Source organism: Erpetoichthys calabaricus, chromosome 6, assembly GCF_900747795.2.
Source record: "Erpetoichthys calabaricus chromosome 6, fErpCal1.3, whole genome shotgun sequence".
Classification (NCBI taxonomy): domain Eukaryota; kingdom Metazoa; phylum Chordata; class Cladistia; order Polypteriformes; family Polypteridae; genus Erpetoichthys; species Erpetoichthys calabaricus.
In genome coordinates this window covers 198178571-198199726 of record NC_041399.2, presented here as the reverse complement: position 1 = coordinate 198199726, position 21156 = coordinate 198178571, and the positions used below count along the sequence as shown (strand labels likewise).

The 21156-nt window shown below is 36.1% G+C and overlaps 2 protein-coding genes across 9 annotated transcripts in view; one reads left to right on the top strand and one right to left on the bottom strand.

Annotated features, from left to right (window-relative positions):
• LOC114653992 (alanine aminotransferase 2-like) overlaps window positions 1-21156 on the top strand; it is a 493749-nt gene that overhangs the window by 187788 nt on the left and 284805 nt on the right. The gene's annotated exons all lie outside the window — the stretch shown is intronic.
• Window positions 1-21156, bottom strand: part of LOC114653784 (microtubule-associated protein 4) — a 212199-nt gene that overhangs the window by 95030 nt on the left and 96013 nt on the right. For 7 of the 8 annotated variants that reach the window (XM_051928943.1, XM_051928947.1, XM_051928948.1 and 4 more), the window contains 4 exons: window positions 18020-18127; window positions 13884-13988; window positions 13294-13545; window positions 9713-12898 (listed from right to left, as the gene is read on the bottom strand). In XM_051928943.1, coding sequence (XP_051784903.1) covers window positions 9713-12898; window positions 13294-13545; window positions 13884-13988; window positions 18020-18127 — 3651 coding nt within the window. The remainder of the gene's footprint in view (window positions 1-9712; window positions 12899-13293; window positions 13546-13883; window positions 13989-18019; window positions 18128-21156) is intronic. The other variant, XM_028804300.2, reaches the window with a different exon arrangement.

The window sequence follows — 21156 nt, the reverse complement described above, 5'->3', positions numbered from 1 at the left end:
GACATAAAAAACAAATCTCTGTGCTGCCTTATTTTGAACTCCTTAACAGAAAGCACTTATAAAATCATAAGCACAAACTGCAATATTGTTTGTATTCAGCATATTGGCTTGCAAAATGAAGATTTTTTTTTTAGCTCAAATGTTAGCCTTGTCATCATCCAAATGACGTTATGAGTGATAGCACTACTGTTGGGATATGGACTTCAGAGGAACATGACTACCATGTATAGAAGGAAGCTTATTATTTTTCAGAAAAAATTACATGAAGCCATTTATCAATGCCTGTGATTTTCAATTTGAAAACGGAGACTTTTGCGGTCAGTAATTTAATAGCCCAGGCCCATACAAGTAGTTTAATGTTAGATTTCATCAATTTATAATCTATTTTAGAGTCTGAAATAAAAGAGTATGATTGGAACAGGACTTGAACTATAGATTTTACCCATTGATCATTTTAAGTCAAGTTCCAGGCTTCAGAGACCACCTAATTTTATAAACCAGATAATAATAATTTTCATACATCGTTCCCTTAAAACTGAACCTTTTTATTTTAAATTGATTTATGTTCTATAAAAAGCAAAAATTAGAAAAACATAGGACACTACCAATTTACTGATTGCATCCAAACCCTTCAGGATACTGTTTAAATATAATGGAGAAAAGTGAAATTGTACCAATATAAAGTGCACTTATTTAAAAAAGATTCCAAGATATTCAGAAAGAAATTCTAATTCTAAATAAACCATACATCATACAGCTGCTATGGAAACACAAGCAGAGAAAAAGCTATCACAAGTAGCTTTCCAATATAAGAATTCTTAGGCTGGGAGCATGTACTGATACAGCGTGTTGCAACACCCACCACACGACAAACCATCTTAGGACTTCAGATTAGGACCCAAGCGCAGCCATGCAATAGTAATTACTACAAATCAATATTACCTTGCAAATATCAAAGTTATTTTTTTTTTAATTTAATATAGTTTGTTAATCCATGAGGGAAAATTGTCTTTCATATGACCTTTGGTGGTCACAAAGCAGGATCAGCCAAAGTACAAAGCCCTTGGAGCAATTTTCAGGTTAACGACCTTGCTCAAGGGCCCAACGGAATAGGATCCCTTCTGGCAATAATGGGATTTGAGCATTAACCTTCCAGATACCAGCATAGATCCTTAGCCAGTGAGCCACCACTCTGCCTAAGACTTATCTGTATAAACACACAATATAAATATGCTGTTTTAATGTGACATGACATAAACTAACCCATGGCCCTATGTTTACTGTATCAGTGCTGTTGCAGACAAGGAAGGTATGAACTCCCAAGAATGCCTGGTCATTACTAGGTATGCTATGAACACATATATAGTTCTTTGCACATGCCCATTTTAGTATTATCTTAAAATTAACAACATGTCTTTGGACTGTGGGGGGGAAAAAAATAATTTATGCATATTTACACAAACATTGGTGGGCTGTTGCTGAAATCATTTGGCTATGCACTGATGACAATGTATACTGCACATAAGCATATCCAAAAACGAAAGGAGTGACCAATCTGCATCATTGCCTATAAGTGACCCCATAGTAAACAAAAGAGAACTCAAAATAGAAGGATGGGTAAATGAGCTACAGCTGACCAGTCAAGCTCTAGTATACAGTTATCAAAAGTATTAGGTTTTTGTGATGGTGTGGGTCAGCTCCATTCCATGCTCCTACTTCCGTGTTGGGCCCTTCCTGAACCCGACACCATTAAAAGTCATAACCAGGATGAGCCAGCGAATGACGACACTCACACAGCCAAGCAAGGGGAAGTTGTAAAGGTGCTCAGTGCTTTTAGTAGAACAAATTAAACCCAAACTGTGTCCAAAGTGCAGTGCTCAGTCTTCAATAAATAAATAATCCATAAAAGAAGTGAAAGTGGATGTTAAAAGCAATCAAAATAAACAAATCCACTAAAAGCGAGGTTAAAAACTCCCAGGCAGAAATTCTTTCTTTAAAATACAGTTGCCAGTGCTTCCCATTATACTGACGTCTCCTCACATTATCCTGAATGGACCTTGAAGGAGGAGAAGACACCAAAACGAAAGGCATTACAAATCTTCCACTGGTCCGGATCCCTAGCACTCCATGGCTGCAACAGGGCTTCACCTCAACCAAACCCAAGGCCCAGGTCCGTAAGGGCCATGGCGCTCACTCTGGGGCTCCCAGTCTGAACTGCTGACTCCCACTGCCTTCCTGGATAACTGCAGGGAGTCACCCGCACCACCTGGTCACTCCAGCACTCTAAAATGCTCAGCTGGAGTGATCCTCTACAGCAGCCCCCTGGGTGTTGACCACCCGCTCCCTTATGGAGCTCTCCACACAGATATCTACCTCTGCTCTCACTCTCAGCCTCTCATGCAACGGTTCTCTCCCATCTTCCTGCCTCGTTTTCTTTCCTGCCTCCTTTCCTTCTTTTCCTTCCTTCTTCAGCTCAATTCTGGTCTCTCCCCTTTCTGATCCTGCCATGCCCTTTGATAGGCTGAGGAGCGGTTGCAGGTGTGATCACCTAAATGCCGCCCTGTGCTGATAATGAGACAATCAGACTGCCTGTAACCTGCCAGCAAGGCAATGCACTGACGGCCAACTGCCTCACACCAACCTGGAGATAAGCCATCTTATCAGCAGATCATTTGCACCTGCTCCACTTCCTGGCACGAGCCCATCCATTACTTATTTATTCAAAAATGGGCCCTTGCTCCTTAAGCCATGGATCTGCCTTTCCACAGTTCCTCTTTTAAGATAATCTCACTGTTAACATCTGGAATTGTACCGAAACTTTTAATATTTTAAACATAGCTTTATCCAGTTGGCTCACATAACTATTCTCATACTAATGCATATTAATGAGGGTATAATAGGCAACGATCCTGGCAGAAGGTGGCTTCAAGCTTGAATAAACTGTCATGTCTAATCAGCCATTCATCACCCTAGAAGAAAAATTTGTGAACTTAGTATTGAACTTTAGGTCTCTCCAAGTTCATGTGTTTGAGTCATGAACAAGACTGACAGATACTTTTGTCATCTACTGCAGGCAGTTATTAACACTCCATGCTCAAAAAACACAAGAAAATGCATCTTCTTCACCATCACTTGAGGGTTCAGAGCAAGGACATACAATACATGTTTCTATATTGTATCAGGGCATAAAGAGTGATAGCTAGATCATTGCTAACAGCTCAATGACTTATTGACAGTGGGTGCTTGCTATGTTTAATACAGCCAAGACTGTTCGCATACACGTGTCCCATAAAATTACAGCCTTGGGCTTCACTTCAGTGAGCCTCATGAAAGAGAGAGAGAGAGAGACATAGAAATGGAAAGAGGGGGTCGTTCAATTTAGCTAATTTAACATGTTTTTACAGAATATGCATAATGCAATAATACATGGAAGGCACAATGGTGAAGCACATAGCTTTGTCATTGAACTTTAACCTCAGTTTGACTGAGGTTGGATGTATGTGGAATCTACACGCTCTTCCCGCGTCTGAATATATAAATGTTTAGTGTACGATATAGTTAAGCAGAGAGAAATAAAGTCTAATGAAAACTACATTTAGTAGACCATGCTAGCAAGGCACTATATATACCCCCAGCCTAATGACTCATCTCCACAACATCCCAAAAATCATCACATGCTTGTGCTGCATCCGTTATTTTCATTTCCAACATTTGAAACTAGCATCCTGTTGCCTTCACCTTACACACATCTGCTCCCGCTTTTCTTTTGTGAGTCTGCTAGGTTTAATTGCAACACAGGTTGTGTACACAGTGGTGTTGTCGTAGAAAATAATAATGACACGTTAATACCATGTAAATAAAAGCTCTCTGTTTTGGGCCAGCTACATCGTATAAGCCAAGACTCAGACTGCATACAAATGCAGTAAAAAGTCAACAGAGGACAGTATATCACTTGCCAAAGCCTTCACACTTGGACAAAATTATCTAATTTTATTTCACAATCCTGTGGCAACTCATCATAGACAAGTCTGTGACCCAAAGTTTAAGAAATACTGCTGAAAGAAGTAGTGAGGGGAGGGTGCAGGGCAAAAGAAATGTAACAGATAATACCAATATCTTTAAAGTTCAGCCTCAGTTGGTTTATCAGACCTTTTAAAGGGTAATAACTGTAGTGGTTTAGTAGGGTGGCCAGTATTTTGTGTATGGTCACATTGGTCACAATTTGGAACACAAGCCCATCTTCCTTTGTTCAATGTCTGCTTTACCTCATCATCATCAGAGAGAGATCTGGGCAAAGGAATTAAAAAAAAAAAAAAAGACTTTCACAAATGAACACATAGGATTCCATGCAGTAGTTGAAGTGGAAACAAATAGCCATACACTGTGTAGCAGTGTTTGTCCCAAATTACAGAAGTTTTGCAGATTTTAATTCCACAGTTTGCTTCATAGGGTACTTCTGGCAATAGTTTGACACACGTTCAAATAATTCCACAGACTAAAGATCTTCATTTTAAAAGTTTTAGTAAAAATTCAAGGCAAAATAATTCACACAAAAATAGTGAAAAATATGACATTAAAAAAAAGTTCTTGGTCCTTATCATGATGTTCAGATTTAGCAGACGTTCATAATCAGCTTTTCACCCTCAGCAGTTTTGACTGCGCTATTATACACATATTACTTCAAAGACAAGGTGGAGAGAAGGGGCATGGGGGCTTCCCCCTTTGAGCTTCATAAGCGCTGTTCTAAATATATTGTGAGAATGTTTGTTTTGCCGGAGCAATTTTTTATTAGATGGACTGCCTTTCAAAACCTGGACATTCCAATATTCTTTTGTTATTTATCAGGAGGCATAGCTTGAAATTGAAACTGTCCCTGCCTCTGGGATGTCTGGTCACCTTAGTAAACTATATAGTCAGTGAAATAGTGAATCATTTTAATTTTGCAGATAATGGTGCAGTAATGTTGGTTTAATGTAAGGTTAATATTGAGTAAATTGTTATTTACTCTTGTGTATAACGGCACAACATCATTCATAGCTAAAAAAACCTTTTGTTTTCTTTGTTTGCATTTTATACTTTTGCAGTACGAAGATCGTTTAACTTACCTGTTACGACTTGAAGCATTAGGAAGGCAGAGGCTGATGCACTAGTTCTATTCTGCTTCCTCACAAGCCGCTGGGAAGATGTCATAAAGCACTAAGAACTTGCTGACACCGTGGTTTTCATGTGTGACCAGCTGAACTTTTTAATAGATAATTGCTTGTTAGTCCGCCAACATAAACAGTCAGTGACAGCAACTTCCTACTTGTGCACGCAGTCTGCTGGTGCTTAATTAATTTGTATTGGGAATCTGTTTGCCGTCAGTAGCGGCTATCGGAGGTGAAAAAGATTTAATACACACAAAATATACAAGTTGATGTACCCACTGTCAATATAAAATTTATAGTTGAAGTCACACAGAATTTGTTTTAAGACAGATGAGTTTACAAATTCACCTATTCTTTTCAATGGGAGATTTTGAAATTTTAACACTGTGTATGATCTGTTTAAGATACCGCAACAAAAACAAACTGCCGTGATTCATTCAAGAATAAGTGAGCCACATTTCAATAAAATTCATCCACGGGGAGCCGAGTTGTTTCATGCAGACAGACAGACAGACAGACTGATCTACCACAATGGGTGCTTTGTTCATTACATGCATACATACCTAAGAAAGTTATAGATCTACTATAAAAAAAGGAAGATACAGCACCCTTTAAAAAAAAAAACAACTATAAAAGCCATTTTTAAAAACAGTCCTCCCCACACTACTCTGGGGCCTAAACGCTTTTTTCTCTGTCCTGAATAGATTCTGTAAGCATAAGGTCCACAATGCTCTTTTGTTAAACAGTCATGAAGGAAGCAGCCTGCTGAGTTGAGGCTAAACTATTAACAGTACTTCCCTCATAACAGTTCGGTTATTCTGCACACACATACAAACTTATGGTGCCTTTTGCGGCTACATACTAAATGCATTTGTTAAACCTAACAAAATAAATGCAACGATATATTTGAAGAAGGAAAAACAAACAGATCCTTTTAGAATAATACTAAATAAGTGGTCAATTCTTTATTAGACTGAATTTACAGTATCTAGAATTAATTTAATGAGATTTAACAATAAGATATAAAAGTACTGAAATATGAAGAATGCCTTCATGGGTATAATAAGAGAGCTGCAAAACCCAACCATGAACACACTATGCAATTCCCAGCATAGTGTTTTATATAGACCACAAAGATAATCATTAATTTTGTATCATAAATGGCGTTTACAAATACAGTGGAAACACACAGTGCTTTTGAATTAGAAAAGCACATTTTATGCAAGTACAGCTTATTTCAAATTCCAATCTGGAGTATAACACCATTTTGTTCATTGACTGATGAACGAACAAGAGGTGGCAGGGAAAGTCAATTACAAAAAGTTGACCTCAGTTGACTACAAACGCTTAACTGTGAGCACTTCCACAAAAGGAGACTGCCTTATCAGGAATGATGCCCAGCATTTTTCTTATGTTTCAAACTGAATTAGTCGTAAGTGAATAATTAGTTGCTAAGACACTAAAATCTATTATTTTTCACTAAATTAATATTTACTGTTTATGGCACTTTTCAGAAAGTCCATCTAACTTTTTAACTAAAGTATTAGGTCTTTACTGAATTCTTCTTTTAGTGTTTAAAACGAACCAATTTCTAGTGCAAATTTACTACTGATGCTCAGTCCTCATGCCATTACTAAAGAGTAGCTTTAAATTATCCAAATGAGAATATAGATACTATACATAATTCCCTTACCAGTGACCTTTGCCTTTCCACCACTGAAGAAACTACATCAATCATTTTGCATCTATCTCTAAGAACAATTGGCTCAAAACTTAACAACCATTAAAACGCAGTGGTCAAACAAAGAGACATGTAACTTAGAATCCAACATTAACCCAAATACCTACACAATTTTGTAGTTGTTAAGTGCAGTAAAGCTGTATTAGTCCTATCATGAGTTCTGTATAAATACTAAAATTGTGAGAAGTTGGCTCAAGAAATAGCATTACTCAAATGGACACAGAAAAATAAAGCACACGCTGTGGTTAAAAGACAAAAATTTACAATGGGAAACAAAAACATGAAAGGCTTGCACATAATAAAAACAAGACACATGCATTTGCACATTTCACCATACCTCACTTGACAACAATTTATAAAACAAAAAACAAAAAAAAAAGTGCAAATAATCTCTAAATGTCTTGCAGTACAAACCAAGGATTGGGGAATAAAACCTTTGGTCTGGTAGTTGTTAATTAGCATACTTTTTTGTTTTTATAGGAGTAGCAATTTTTTTTTATTCCATTAGGACTTAACTCTTTAACTATACATAACAGCCTGCATTACTTTTAGTGAGCACCTATTCTTAGGAAGGACATTGAGCATTTCTATAAAGCACTTTTTTCTCTTAAATGCACAGAAGCAACACTCTCTTCTCTTACTCCCTGAGCTGTAGTCAATGCAACAATACATTCACTGATGTTTGAAAGACTTGTGAGCTTTGCCTTTATCTTCCTTTATTAATTTAAACTTAATTCAAATTTTGTAAATGTTATATTACAAATGATATTAAATAAGAGACATTTGTTACCAGAGGTCTTGAAAACAAAACTCTTTATATAGAATAGAGAAATGCACAGAGCTGGTGTGGCAAGAGCCCTAGGACTCATAAGCAGAGCTGTAAGAAATTAACATTCCCCATAATAGTAGGAAGGTCTCCAGATTTGGTGGAGAGGTACTGAAAGTTCAAAAAGCCACCAGTGGTCTATTTAAAGGAAGAGGTACTAAAAATCCACTTGGTGGAATAAACAACAAACAATGTACAGGTTGATGTTGGCAAGGATGGGGAAACATTAATTTCAGCTGGAGCTACAGTCTAGAGCAGGAAGGGGCCATTTGACAAACTCAGACTTAATGGATATATGCCTCTCTTCATTAGTGGCTGTGCCAGCAACACCATCTATAGAGACGGTTAAATCAGTCTCTATGGTTGCAGTTACTACAGTGATTAAAAAGTCGCAATGGTGGGATCTGATTACAAATGTCAAAACACTGGACACTGCGGGATGTTTGCGCTAACACACTTTCTCAATGCTACATGGAAGGTGGTAGGAGAGTGCATCAGGACTGGCAGACTGAGGGGTGGCTGGAAGGGGGGGGGGCTATTTTCAAAAAGAGGGACAACAGGGTATGTTAAAATTATCAAAGTTCACAATTTTCAGTTGGTCTAGAAAAGCCTTTGTTAGGACACAAGACTAGAGACTCTTATCAAGGCTGCAGGAGCAGTGTTTACAAATAGTTGCTGAGAGTTTGTAAGGAAGGTACACAGAAATATTAAGGAGGTAAAACATGCAAAAATACTAACTGCAATAAACAACAAAGACACAAAGTTAAAAAAACACACCGTATAAGATAAACTGATAGAATAATAAGTCTACAGCCCCTCTGTGCATAACTATGTGAATGTTCATTCCTTGCTATCAAATAAATTGGGTCACAAATTTGTCAATCGCTTCTCTCTTCGTCTGCCTCCCCTCTCTTAACTTTACACTCCTTAAGTCTACAAGCTCAAGGCTTTAAACCTTTCCTTAGGAGTTATTTTTGACCAATCCCATTAAACATGTCTAGAATAATGGGTGGCCTTAACTGAATATTTAAAATAAAAAAAAAAAAACAGTTCTTAAAAACATCTGAATATTTTAATGAGCAACAAAAAGACAAGTTTTTGTTTCTTGTCCCATAAGCACTATGTTGTGCTGGTTAACACAAGCTTTCATACACATCATACCAAATACAAAAATATGTATTAATGAAGACTGTGCTACAAAAATAAAGTAAAATTTAGCTGGCTTTTCCAGTAAAAAGTGCTTATTTGAGTATAGCTGGTTAAAGCTACATTTAAACCATAACATTTGGCCATGAGCTAAAACAGAATGCGACATATCTCAGTCCCAGAGTAGATCTGATAAATAAAGTCAAGCAGATGGTACATGACTAAAGCCAGTGAATAGGTCAGTGGTGAGGGGTGGCATCAGATTAGATCAGGAAACTGAACCAAGCAGAATGTGATACAGTCTTTAGTAAAAAATTACAGGAGCAAACTGCCAATTAATTATTTTGGCACAGTGAGCATTGCTGGACAGTAATATTGGAACAAAATATTTTTTCAGAATGTCAAGCAAAATAAGTATTGCTTCTCATTGTATGCATCATACAGTATGCAGTCCCATTGCTATGAACTCTACATACCCAAAATAAAAATATCATCTCATATTTCTTGTTCAAGACTATAAACCATTCTGTTAAACATAGAAGATTAATTCATGTCTTTTTAAAACCAAAAACAATGTGCATAACTGTACTAAACTGTACTAAATATGAAATCTTTCCAAGCAACATTAATCAAAGAAACTCATTCCAGACAAAGTTGCAGTCATTAGTATAGTTAAAATGTGAAAGCAAGCAAAGTGGAATCTGTGTCTTGCACAAAATACAGCAGCCAATAAGTAGATTTTGTTTTCTCAAGGCAAGTGATGATAATCAATCATGACAAAACTTAAGCTCACATAAACTGCATAAAGGCAAAACAATCAGGGTTTACGTGCTAATAATGCAGTTGACACACCTTCCCGGAGTTTAGGAACAGTCAGTTCATTTGCTTCTGTTTTCATCCGTTTCTTGGGACTTGGTTCAGCCTGGCCTCTGTAGAAACTGAATGTGTTTGGCACTGTGACTTTGGCCTCTGGAGCCCTAAACTGTTGAGCTACCCTCGACTGTGTAGGCCTCATATAGCTTTTCATCTCTGTTTCTTTGTTTTGTTTTTTTTTATGCTTATCTGCTTCCATCACTGAAGCTTTCTTTTCATCTTCTAAAAAGTCATCCTCTTTGCCCATAGAAGTGGTGTGCAATGCTTGTACCTCCTTAAGAGCTGAAAAGGGCTCTGGAGGTTCAGGTAAATTGTTTTTAATTTGTTTATGTTCTGGAAAATTCTGCTTAAATTCCTGATCATCAGACAGCATGGGAGTAACAGCATAATTATTCTCAGGTTGTACCATACATTGAACATGTTCCTGAGCTTCAGGACTTAGTGGAGGAGAATCTAGTTGTAGGCTTTGAGAGAAGGAATCTGAAAGTTGGAAAGTTGATGCAGGTTCTTCATGAGCTTTCAGTGTATCACCAGCAGTGATTTGATTGAGATTTATGTCAAAAACTGAACTGTTATTTTCTGGATTAGGATCAATTAAATTGCTCAAATTGTCAATCTGACTTTTATTTTTACTATTATCAAAGGACTGGCATTTTACTCCAAAAATTAGGTGATCAGCAGATTTATTTTTTTGCATTTCTGGGCAAATAGTATCAACAAACTTACTATTGCTGGGAGTGGGTTTTTGCTTGTCTTTCGATTTTTTAAATTCAGAAACCTTTGGGAATTGAGTACTGTTTAAATTTTGAGATTCTTCACCTGTCCCCAAAAACATTTTTGTTTCAACATCAATGGCCTTTTTTTCTTTGGAGTCAAGGGCAGTTGATTCCAAAGTCATACTGACACCTGTGTTAGGAATTGGAACATCTACTTTCATACAGGATCCCTGAATCTCTGGTTTATTAGTTTCTTCCTTTCTTCTTTGAGTGGTATTTTCATTTTTTTCAGCAACACGATATGCCTTGTTTTCTGCATGAGACTGAATTTTATCTTCTACATTTTCAACCCACTTACTATTACTGGCAGTTGATTTCTGCTCATCTCTGGATCTTTTAAATTCAGAAATCATGGGGAGTTGAACACTGTTTAAATTCTGAGATTCTTCACCGACCCCAAAAAACTTTTTTGTATCAACATCAATGACCTTTTTTACTTTGGGGTCATGTGTGGCTGCATCAGGAGTCATACTGACACCTGTATCAGGAATTGGAACTTCTTCTTTCATAGAGGACCCCTGAATCTCTGGTTGATTAGCTTCTTCTTTTCTTCTTTGGTAGCTGTTTTCACTCAAGTCATATTTATCTGCAACAGTACATGCCTTGCTTTCTGCATAAGATTGAATTTTATCTTCTACATTTTCAAAGGGGTTTTCCAAACTATCGGCAGCAGTCACCTCCTTTAATGCAGAATTGTCAAACCCAATATTAGAGGACTGGAGTAATGTCATATTGTCACATTTTTCTTTTCCTTTTATTTGGAAATCATCTCTGTTGTCTTTACCTACACATTCCCTTGCAGATATGGCAAAATGAGAACTTTTACTCTTAGAAGTACCTATTTTTACATTAACCTCTTCAGGTAACACTTTCTGAAATGTTTTTTCATTAACTTTAAGTAATTCTTCTATATCCGCTCCATCATCCACATTTTTAGATTCAACTGGAGAAATCTGTTTTTCCTTACTAGATCCAATTCCTACACTCACACTTACTTCTTCTGACATTAACTTATGAGCCTTCTCCCCTTTATTTTCACTTAACACTTCTATGTTCTCTTCATCATAAATCTTCTTTACAGCAACAGGAGAAATCTTATCTTCATTACAAGAATCCACCTTTACATCACTAGCCTCTATTGAGATCAACTTGTGAATCTCATTGTTACTATTTTCCAACAAATTATCTCTGTTGCTCCCATCGTAAGACTTCACTTCCTTACTCTTAACTTTTACCTTACATTTACCATCAGCATAGTGCTTCTCCATTTTTTGGACTCTCTCTTTTCCTTCTACAAAATCTATAGCTCCCTCTTTTACAGCCTTATGCACTTTCTTCTTCTCCTTCATGTCATACTGAATATTATCTAAAGGACCTTTATTAAAGTTCACTTTTCCTGCAGTGTTATCATGATCACTTTTCTGTTCAACACTCTCATTATCAACCTTTTCTAATGTGCTTTGGAGCAGTGTATCGTCAAGACCAGAAGCTGACTCTGGCACAGAATAATGTGTGCTCTTGTTCACAAGCTTTTCTGCTTGTACAGTGAATTGTTCTCTAGGTATACCTTCCATTCCCTGTTCAACCACTTTCTTCTTCTGCTTATTTTTCTTGCTCTTAGTTCCCCTAAGCACTTCTTCATCTTGCTCTCTGCTGTAATTAGGATTAACCATCACAGTAGCACATGAACCTTCTGATATCGGAGTCTGAAATTCAGAATTATCCATTGTTATCCTTGACCATTCATTTACAGAGGTCTCTTCTGCACTTGTAGCATGTCTTTCCAAATAAGAATCACCATCAGCACCAAAACTGGCAAATTTTTCAGCTGCATCTTGTATTTTTGTGAAATCTAATGGTGATGAATCAAGAGGAAAGTATGGTTTTCTGTGAGATTTGCTCACAAGAAGCTCTTCCTGTTCAGGATTTTTTTGCTTTCTTTTCTTTTTCTTCTTCAACTTTCTTTCCAAGCCAGTTCCACCCACTTCACTTTCTAGTATTTCAGGGATTTCGTAAAATGAATATGCTTCACTATGGCCAATTTTCCCAATTGATGGCATCTCTAGGGATGGAAAATTGTGACTAGTGTGTTGTATGCTTTTTGTGTCAACCTGGAAACCACTATTTTCATCAGAGTGAAAGCTCTTAACTGGTTGTTTAACTATGTAAGTAGGCTGTTGAAGATCATAGTGAGTACTTTGGCTAGGACCAACATCAGGCAAGGACACGGAACTTATTGCGGTTTCATTTGTTAAGTCTCTTTTTTCTTTAGTATGCTTGCTAATCACAGTGGAAACACTGGGTGTAAAGACAGGTAGGTCTTGATGGAAATCTCTTATATTCTGTTGTTGCCTGGGCCTTCCAGGCAAAATTGCAGGAAAAGTGTCAGCTGTTGCTTCCATGAAGAAAGAAAGGAAAAGTCAGTATTCATAAGTAAATACTGCATGCACCATTCCACAAACTTCTTAAAACTCCCTTTAAGAAAGCAAAAGTAAAGAATATGCATCTACTGTTCGAAACAAGATATTCAAGAGTCTAATTAAACCTACTGGTCTTTACAGATAATTGGAATTCATCAGAAGGGGATGTGCAGTTTGGTAGCTTTGTATAAATGAAAATCTTTTATTATATATAGGTTAAAGAAATACTCATACTGGAACAAATGTTTCTAACCAAAAGTACGATCATGATTTTTTAATAAAGTGATTAAAGGGATGGTATCAACATTAGTAAAATAAAAGTGAAAGGTTTAACAACATATTTCAATAAAGTATTACATTTTACCTGTTTCTGTCTGAGAGATCCCACTTGTGCTTATCAGTTGCTGTTCTGGAGACCCTGGGCTTTTGCTGGTTAGACTTTTTATCTCTTCTGTAGAAGTAACTGTTTTCTGTGTCTGATCATTAGAGTTGTCAATAGTAGTAGACAGATCTGCATCTGGTGATTTTGAGGGTTTGTAATCAGTTGCAGACTTGTTGTCATTCTGAACATTTCCAGTATGTGAGATAGGAGTCATAGCATCAAGTTGTCCCGGCCCTAAAACAACATTAGAGAAGATGGTACAATAATCAGCCACACACAAGATATAACATGATTTTAAATGTTGTAAACTGACAACAGAAATTTTAAATGATAAACAGTCCAGAAAGAACAAAGATAACATCTCAGCACTTAATTTATTGCATTATCATATCTATGATAGTCGTAACACGCTTAAGAATGGCACATAAGCATCTGCCACCGTATTGGTATTTTCCTGGTAATGTGTAATCCTAAACATATGTATATCTGCTGTAACCCGTGTCCACTCATTAACAATCAGCAATAACATCCAAATAAACCCCTACAGATGGTGAAAAAATGATCTTGCTTACCTATAACTGTAGGTGTCGGTTCCTTAGCAGATGAAAAAAACAAAGTATCTTTCATTCCAGGTGATACAGGTGGAAGGACACTTTCTGTTGATACAGAGTTTATATCTGCAATGTAGAGTAAAATTAACAAGAATTCAAAATTTTATATAAATATCTACCTATCATATATATATATTATTCAAATAATCATAACTAAAAACAAAGACTCTTCAGTAATTTGTAAACTATGCCATTTACAATGAGAAACAAAAATCTATTTTAAACTTTCCATTCTTTTTTGATATAGTCATAAAAGTGTGAGTGAAGTGCATGTGTAGAATTGGAACAACATCATATAAAGTGGATATAAGCCATGAAAGCATGCAGTTTGTAGTAACTGAACAAAAAGCTTTTTAACTTGAATAAGGTTTATTCAGTCTCTCTTTGTCTTTGTCTTACAGGTAACTAGTACTCCATTTGTCTTTTTACAGTACACATTTTAAAGTATGAATTTGAACAAGTAATTACAAAACACAAAAACAAACCACTGTATCAGCCATCAGTTCAGAAATGTTTAAACGATGCTGTTAATTACTGATATACCATTTGCAGAAATTCCTACCTTCTTTGGCATATAAAGCAAACAACACTTTTTTTGTTCTTTTATCAGTCTAAATGGTGACTGAATTTGAAGCCAGGCATAGTTACGTGAGCTACCTGAAAGATTCTCCATGCCTTTAATTTCAAACTACTTAAATGGATCGTTCAAAGGAACAGGTGGCATGTTTTTAGTGCCCTTTCCTTAAAGTCTGGTAAAAGCCGAGACTCAAATTTTTAAGTAAGAATTTCACAGTACTGTACTCTTTACATGTCACAATATCCATTCTATAAAATGTTAACAAAAGATACAGAAATTAAATTTTTGCCTGCTACAATGGATGCCTTTCATTTCTAGAATAAAGTATCTCCGGTTTAAGACTGAATCACACTGGAATCAGGTAAAGAGCAATTTTTTTTAGGGTTCTAGGTAAGCATTTCAAACATTTATTCTTAGTACAACTGTAGATCTAAAAGCAAATCAGAACACTGGGGAAGAAATATCTGTGCAATAAAGGGTGATGGGTTTAAGAGGAGAAGTCTGTTCATTTTACTTAAGACAATACAATTTAACAATTCAAATTAATCATTTTTGATGATACTGTAATAAATAAAAAATTATACTGTAAACTGTAAAGTATCAGTTGCATGCAACTTTGCAAAGTTTTCTATTAGAATATTTTTTTTCCTTAACCTGCTATCAGTTAACAGTCAGTACTAAGTGACACATGTAGAGGCCTGCAAACCAACATGAGCCCATCAGTCCCCAACAAAGCATCAGGTTTCAGGCCCATTTTTTATATTAAAAATTGGGCTTTTTTTTTTTTTTACATTTTCATACTGTAATTTAATAAAGCATACCACCACCACCACCACCATAACCCCCCCCCCCCCCCCCCCCCTTTTCCTCATGTAGGTGTGTTTAACTTGAGTGATAACCAGCTATAGTATCCTCTTAGCAATGGATAAAATAAAGAGAAAAATTGCAAACAGAGAGAGAGAGAGAGAGAGAGAGAGGTTAGGAGCACACACTGATACAGTGCATTGCCGCACCCACCACACAACAAACACGCTCAGGCTCCAGATTCGGACCCAAGTGCAGCCATGCAACAGGTGATACCTCAGCACCACACTAGTTCAGATGGAGAAGAACAGTGTGAGGTTTTTTTTTTATGGTGGCTGGAGTGCCAATCCTGCCACCAACCCCCAGAGAACTACTCAAAATACCAAAAACGGGTCAGGAACAGCTTCATTATGGAACAATTATGACATTGTTGTAACAAGGGAGAAACAACTCTCTGGTTACATACAGTGCAAAGTGTGCGCTTCTGCTCTGAGTTACAATAGTAGTGAGAAGTCAAGCAAAATGACACCTTTTATTGGCTAACTAAAAATATTACAATATGCAAGCTTTCGAGGCAACTCAGGCCCCTTCTTCACTGGAGTTCTCTGTGTTTATATAGATACCAGAACAGATACAATTTTTGACATTTAAGATGTCTCACTTAAAGGTTTTCCAATGTTGTATCTGTCCTGGTGTCTATATAAACACAGGGAACTCCAGTTTCTGTATTACATCTTGCCTGAAGAAGCTCAAGCCGAAAGTGTGTTACTGAATCCTACGACCATCTCTTGTAAATGTAAAGAGACTGCAACAATGAAAAGGCAGGATTTTGTCAGAGAAATATTAGAGATCATGTCTGAAATTAATTTCAGATTGACCACAGACATGTGGACCGACAATTACCATAAGGTCAGTTATTTGACAATTACCTGCCACTATGTCACAACAGAGTACAAGCTTAAAAGTACAGTCCTTACCACTGCAATATTCCCCCACAAAGAAGAAAAAAGATGACAACATATGGAGAGAGTTAGATCAATAGCTTGTGCATTAGCTCAAATTTGATGCTGTTATTATGAATAAAGTCGTCTGGGTAACTCATCAAGAACCAAACATCATTTCCACATTCACGCCCTATCGTCACCTACTGTTTCTTGATCACCTAGATACTACTCAACAACCTGCTGTTTACACATTCCTTGCCTTTATAAGGTTTCGGCTGATGTAGTGATACACATTTCAATGTCTTCAAAAACCCAATAACTACCTCTAATATTATATTTACCAGTTTGTTTATAGGAATTAAGCAGATTAATTTCAGAAGCACTGTTAACTGTGCATCTCTCTGAGGCAGAGCTGCCACTAATCCATCAGTGACACAAGTATCATCATTAGACCACTCCACTCTGTGCTTTGTTTCAAAGCAGCATAATAGAAATAAGGCACTCGCAAGTGATAAATGTCTGATGCATTGTAACATGCCATATACAGTACAGAAACAAACTTAACCCCCAATTTAAATTGAGCACTGTATTTTCTTCTTCTACTTCAAGTTGGGGGTTTTAATTAAACTTTGTTTTAACCTCTCATATTACAGATCAGTGATATAAGTACAACAATTGACAAACCGCATAAACAATTGCAGGGGATGAACATATGACATCACTACTGGGCTACTTTAATGGAAAAAAACATCCAATAATATAACCGGATGCAAAGTAATTCTTCAAGACCAAAAGAATAAGACAGTATAATGCCCAGAGAGGACTCCTTACAGGATTATCCCAGAACACTAGAGGGCAGCAGATATGGTCAACCAAAGATTATTCATTTCATGCCAAGTTCATGGGGTAGGTAAATCAATACATTCTTATAGTGAACAACATTCTGAAAGAATGGAAGGCCAAGGGACCAGGAGAATTTCAAATGCCCATTTATAAACGCAGGTATACCAGGTGTTGCCCTGGAGCCCTGGACATTTAAAGATCATTAAGGGCTCAGGATAGAGTGCAAAAGCAAGTTACAACCTATTGCCTTTGCACTCATGAATGTTAAAGTAGTCTTTACTGAGCTACTGTAAGCCTCAATGGTAGATGATAACTTTATGATCACCAAAACAAAGCAAAAAACAAACCAATGTGAAGTTAACTGCAAACAGGGGTGAATTGAGCCTAAGCCAATAACAAAATGACATCCTGAGACTACAAGACATCAAGTTATTCGCTGACTCTAATTGGTGTGAGTACTATAAAATTTGCTGGAGTTCTATTCAAGGATGGTTTCTGTCTGTTGAATAGTCTCTGGCTAGCAGCTATAAAAAAAAAAATAACACTAGTTTAAAGAAATCTATTTTATAACATTGTCCATTGGACTTGTATGGCCATTACATGATGGGTAGGTCAAGAAGAAACACAGATCCCTTCAACATTTTGTAATAACAGAAAAATAGCAAAATTCATGTCTTTAATAATACTGCCTGGTGACTAGGGCAAACATAATGCATTCCCAAAAGAAACAAATTAAAATTGATTCTGGATTAAACAAACAAACTGCATCAGTTGAACAATGGATAGTATTAATCCATGTTACTTATAACAACAGTAGCAGTAACAATTGTAATATTTGTTTTATCAGTTAAAAAAAAAAAAAAAAACTTTTATACAACTGAGTCAAATATAATTAACCTTCAGGTATGAAATCAAAACAACAAACTTACCTGCAGGCGTGTTTCCTAAAAAATTCTGATGGGGGTCTAGCAATGCTTCCACTGCTACATTCTGATCTGGTGTAGGCACCTCATCCTCCAAACTTTCCAAAAGGAAATCTGATTAAAAAAAAAAACTGCTGAATGAAAATATGAAAATTTAACAACTAAAACAGCAGAACAGAGGTCAAAAACAAGACTTTTTTACAGAGAGCTCCATTAAGAGTCATTTCCTCCACCCAGAGCACATCAAGGATCTGAATGACTTGAAGAGACTAGAATCAGTGTGCTCTCTGCAAGTGTGAACTCCAGTGTCCTTGAATGGATAACATAACATGCACATCTATGGGATGTAGGAGAGAAATAAGATCACCTGGAAAAAACTCCATACAGACAGCTTCAAATTGTAACCGAAGATATAACACCAAGTTATTAATTGTGCAGTTATAAAGGAAAGCATTGTGTAGTACTTTCTAATCTCATTGAGCTGATATTATTGAGGCAAAGTATTTGCAATGCAAATTATTAAGGTACATAAATATCCACAAATGAAACCTTAATTGTACCTGCAATACCAACTAATACCATTTAATCACAATATATCATTCTGAATGTGTAGTATAGCCCTAATTAAAGAAGTTACAGCTCATACTGGCAAGTCTAAATCAGATTTGCACATTTGTAAGTTGGAAGTATTGTTAAAAATTTACAAAACAGTTCAGTTGTATTGTGTGCGGAACAAAGGTTAACATCAATTTTCACCTCCTGACACTTTTGTCTCCTGAAGTGAGGTACAGGATTTGTACGCATCACCGTAAAGATACCGTAACAGTGAACATTATGACTTGAACTAAAATCTTCCACAGGCACAAAACACAGTAGTTAATTTCGATGCTCAGGATGTCAATTTTCAAGACAATCTGTTCTTGTAATTGGACTATAATTGAGCTTTGATTAGAGGTTTATGCTCTAAAAGCTATTTCACTTTGCAACTCCCACGTTTTCTAAAAAACTACAATGACTACTACAATTATTACACTATATACCACTTCTCTTATTGCAGGTCTTTGTGGCATACCTAAATAGTGCCACGCTCACCTTGATACTCAGTTTTACAAGGTATCTTGCTAAACACAAATGGACCACAATTTTTTTTCTATTCTTTGGAAATTCTCTTATACATTTTTCTGATACTATGCAATCCTGCAGTTTTTAAGGGCAAAAGGTCACTGCAAAGACTAGAGCTTAATTAACAGTAAGCTGGAAGAAAAGATTTTGAGTCTATAATTAATTTAGAAAATGTCTTCTAAAAAAATGGTAAAAAGATTTCTATTAAATTATTTAGATTCCATAATATAAAAGTACAGAATATGACATTTTGCAAATAGTTTATGATATTTTTAATTGACATTGTTATTATACAACTTTGTAGCACAGTGATGTTAGTGTAAATGCCTCACAGCTTCAGAGTTGTGGTTTCATATCCTGGACTAATCACCGTCTGTGGGCAGTTCTCTACATGGTTTTTATTAGGAAAAACCACCTCCCTCCCAAATTCTAAAGAAATGCAAATGAAATGGACTGGCAAACCTAAACTGGCTTTATCTAGTGGACATCTGCTTGAGTGTGTCACGCAACAGACTAGCTTGGCTTACTCCTTATATCTGATGCGGCCAGGCTGAGTTCAAGGACTTCTTGACATATGGAAATAACAGTTTTGACTGGCATCATACTGTGGGAGTGGTCAGCCATGTCCAGCTGGAGTTCTCAACAGTTTATAACAAAAAGTATAACTTCAGACAATTTTGACATATTTGGCCAAAAACACACTTAGTTTAATGTTTTAACTCATCAGAGTAGCTTCACTTAGAGGACTTAATTAATAGTATTGGTAAAAATACACCTTTCCCCGTCTTGCAAAGTTAATCCATTCCTGAGAGCCCTCCATCAACCACACTGGTGTAATTTGAACTAATTATTACCATTAGATTAAATGGGAAAAAAAACAACTATGCTGGCAAAAAATGACTGACCTCATTTTGCTCAAACACTACTAAAATACATGAAAACCGATGGAATTTGTTTACAATTAGTCATACAAAAACCCTAACAAGAAATTAACCCTTTATTAAATGCTGTTTAATAAAGCAGTTTATCAATTTACTTCAAGTGCCACATTCAAATAAATGGCCTTTCAATATATATGTGTTCTTCAAACTATTTCACAATCTTTTATGGGGTGAAGTTGGTCAAGGTAATACAAAATGACACATGAACACCACATGTGACAAGGTTACTGAACCATAACATATGAGTGCAGCATCATCAGCTGTAAAAATGACTAAGATTGTGTTTGAACACTCATCCCTTCCTGCTGCTATAGGCTGCATGAGGTTTACTTGGAGTGATGGCAAAGATGATCAGGTGTTAGCATTAATTGTGCATGCTAGATAATCGTCACAGACTCCATATTCTTAACTGTTAAAATTCAGCATTACAGTGGTTTGTATGGCAAAGAAGGGCATTAAAAGACTTTCTTTCTATACCCAAATATTCATGTTTGTATTTTTGGGGGAAATTTGTATTTGGATAGACCAGAAAGTCAAGGACTTTAAAAAGAGATAATCTCAACTACACAGGATCTTATACTTTATCACAAAATTTAGCAAGAAATCTGTTTACTTTAGAGAACCATTTAGAATCCAGCTCTATGATTGTAAATTTCATAGTTTATTATTTCATATTTAAATGTGTTCTGACTTATAGATCTTACATATGAGTGGATCTCAAATACTTTGTTACAAATTCAAAAATCAGTTACAAATACAAATGCATCCATAATATTGAGACCATAATTCAATATTAAACAATTAGATGTTTTTTAAATATATTGAATAAAGACATTATATACTAATGTCTCAGATAACAAAATTGTCTTTTTTACATGACAATATTTGAAATTATGTCCTTAAAGATTTTTTCATTTGAAACCAAAGTATTTTTAATGTCTAATAATCATTATCTTACAAAAGCAAAGATTTAAACATGGTATGAAATTTCAGTTACATAAAACTTATATTAAAAAAAAAATCAGCTTTATAAGCCAACTACCTGTAGTTAATATTCAATATTTTCTTGGGTACTGACAA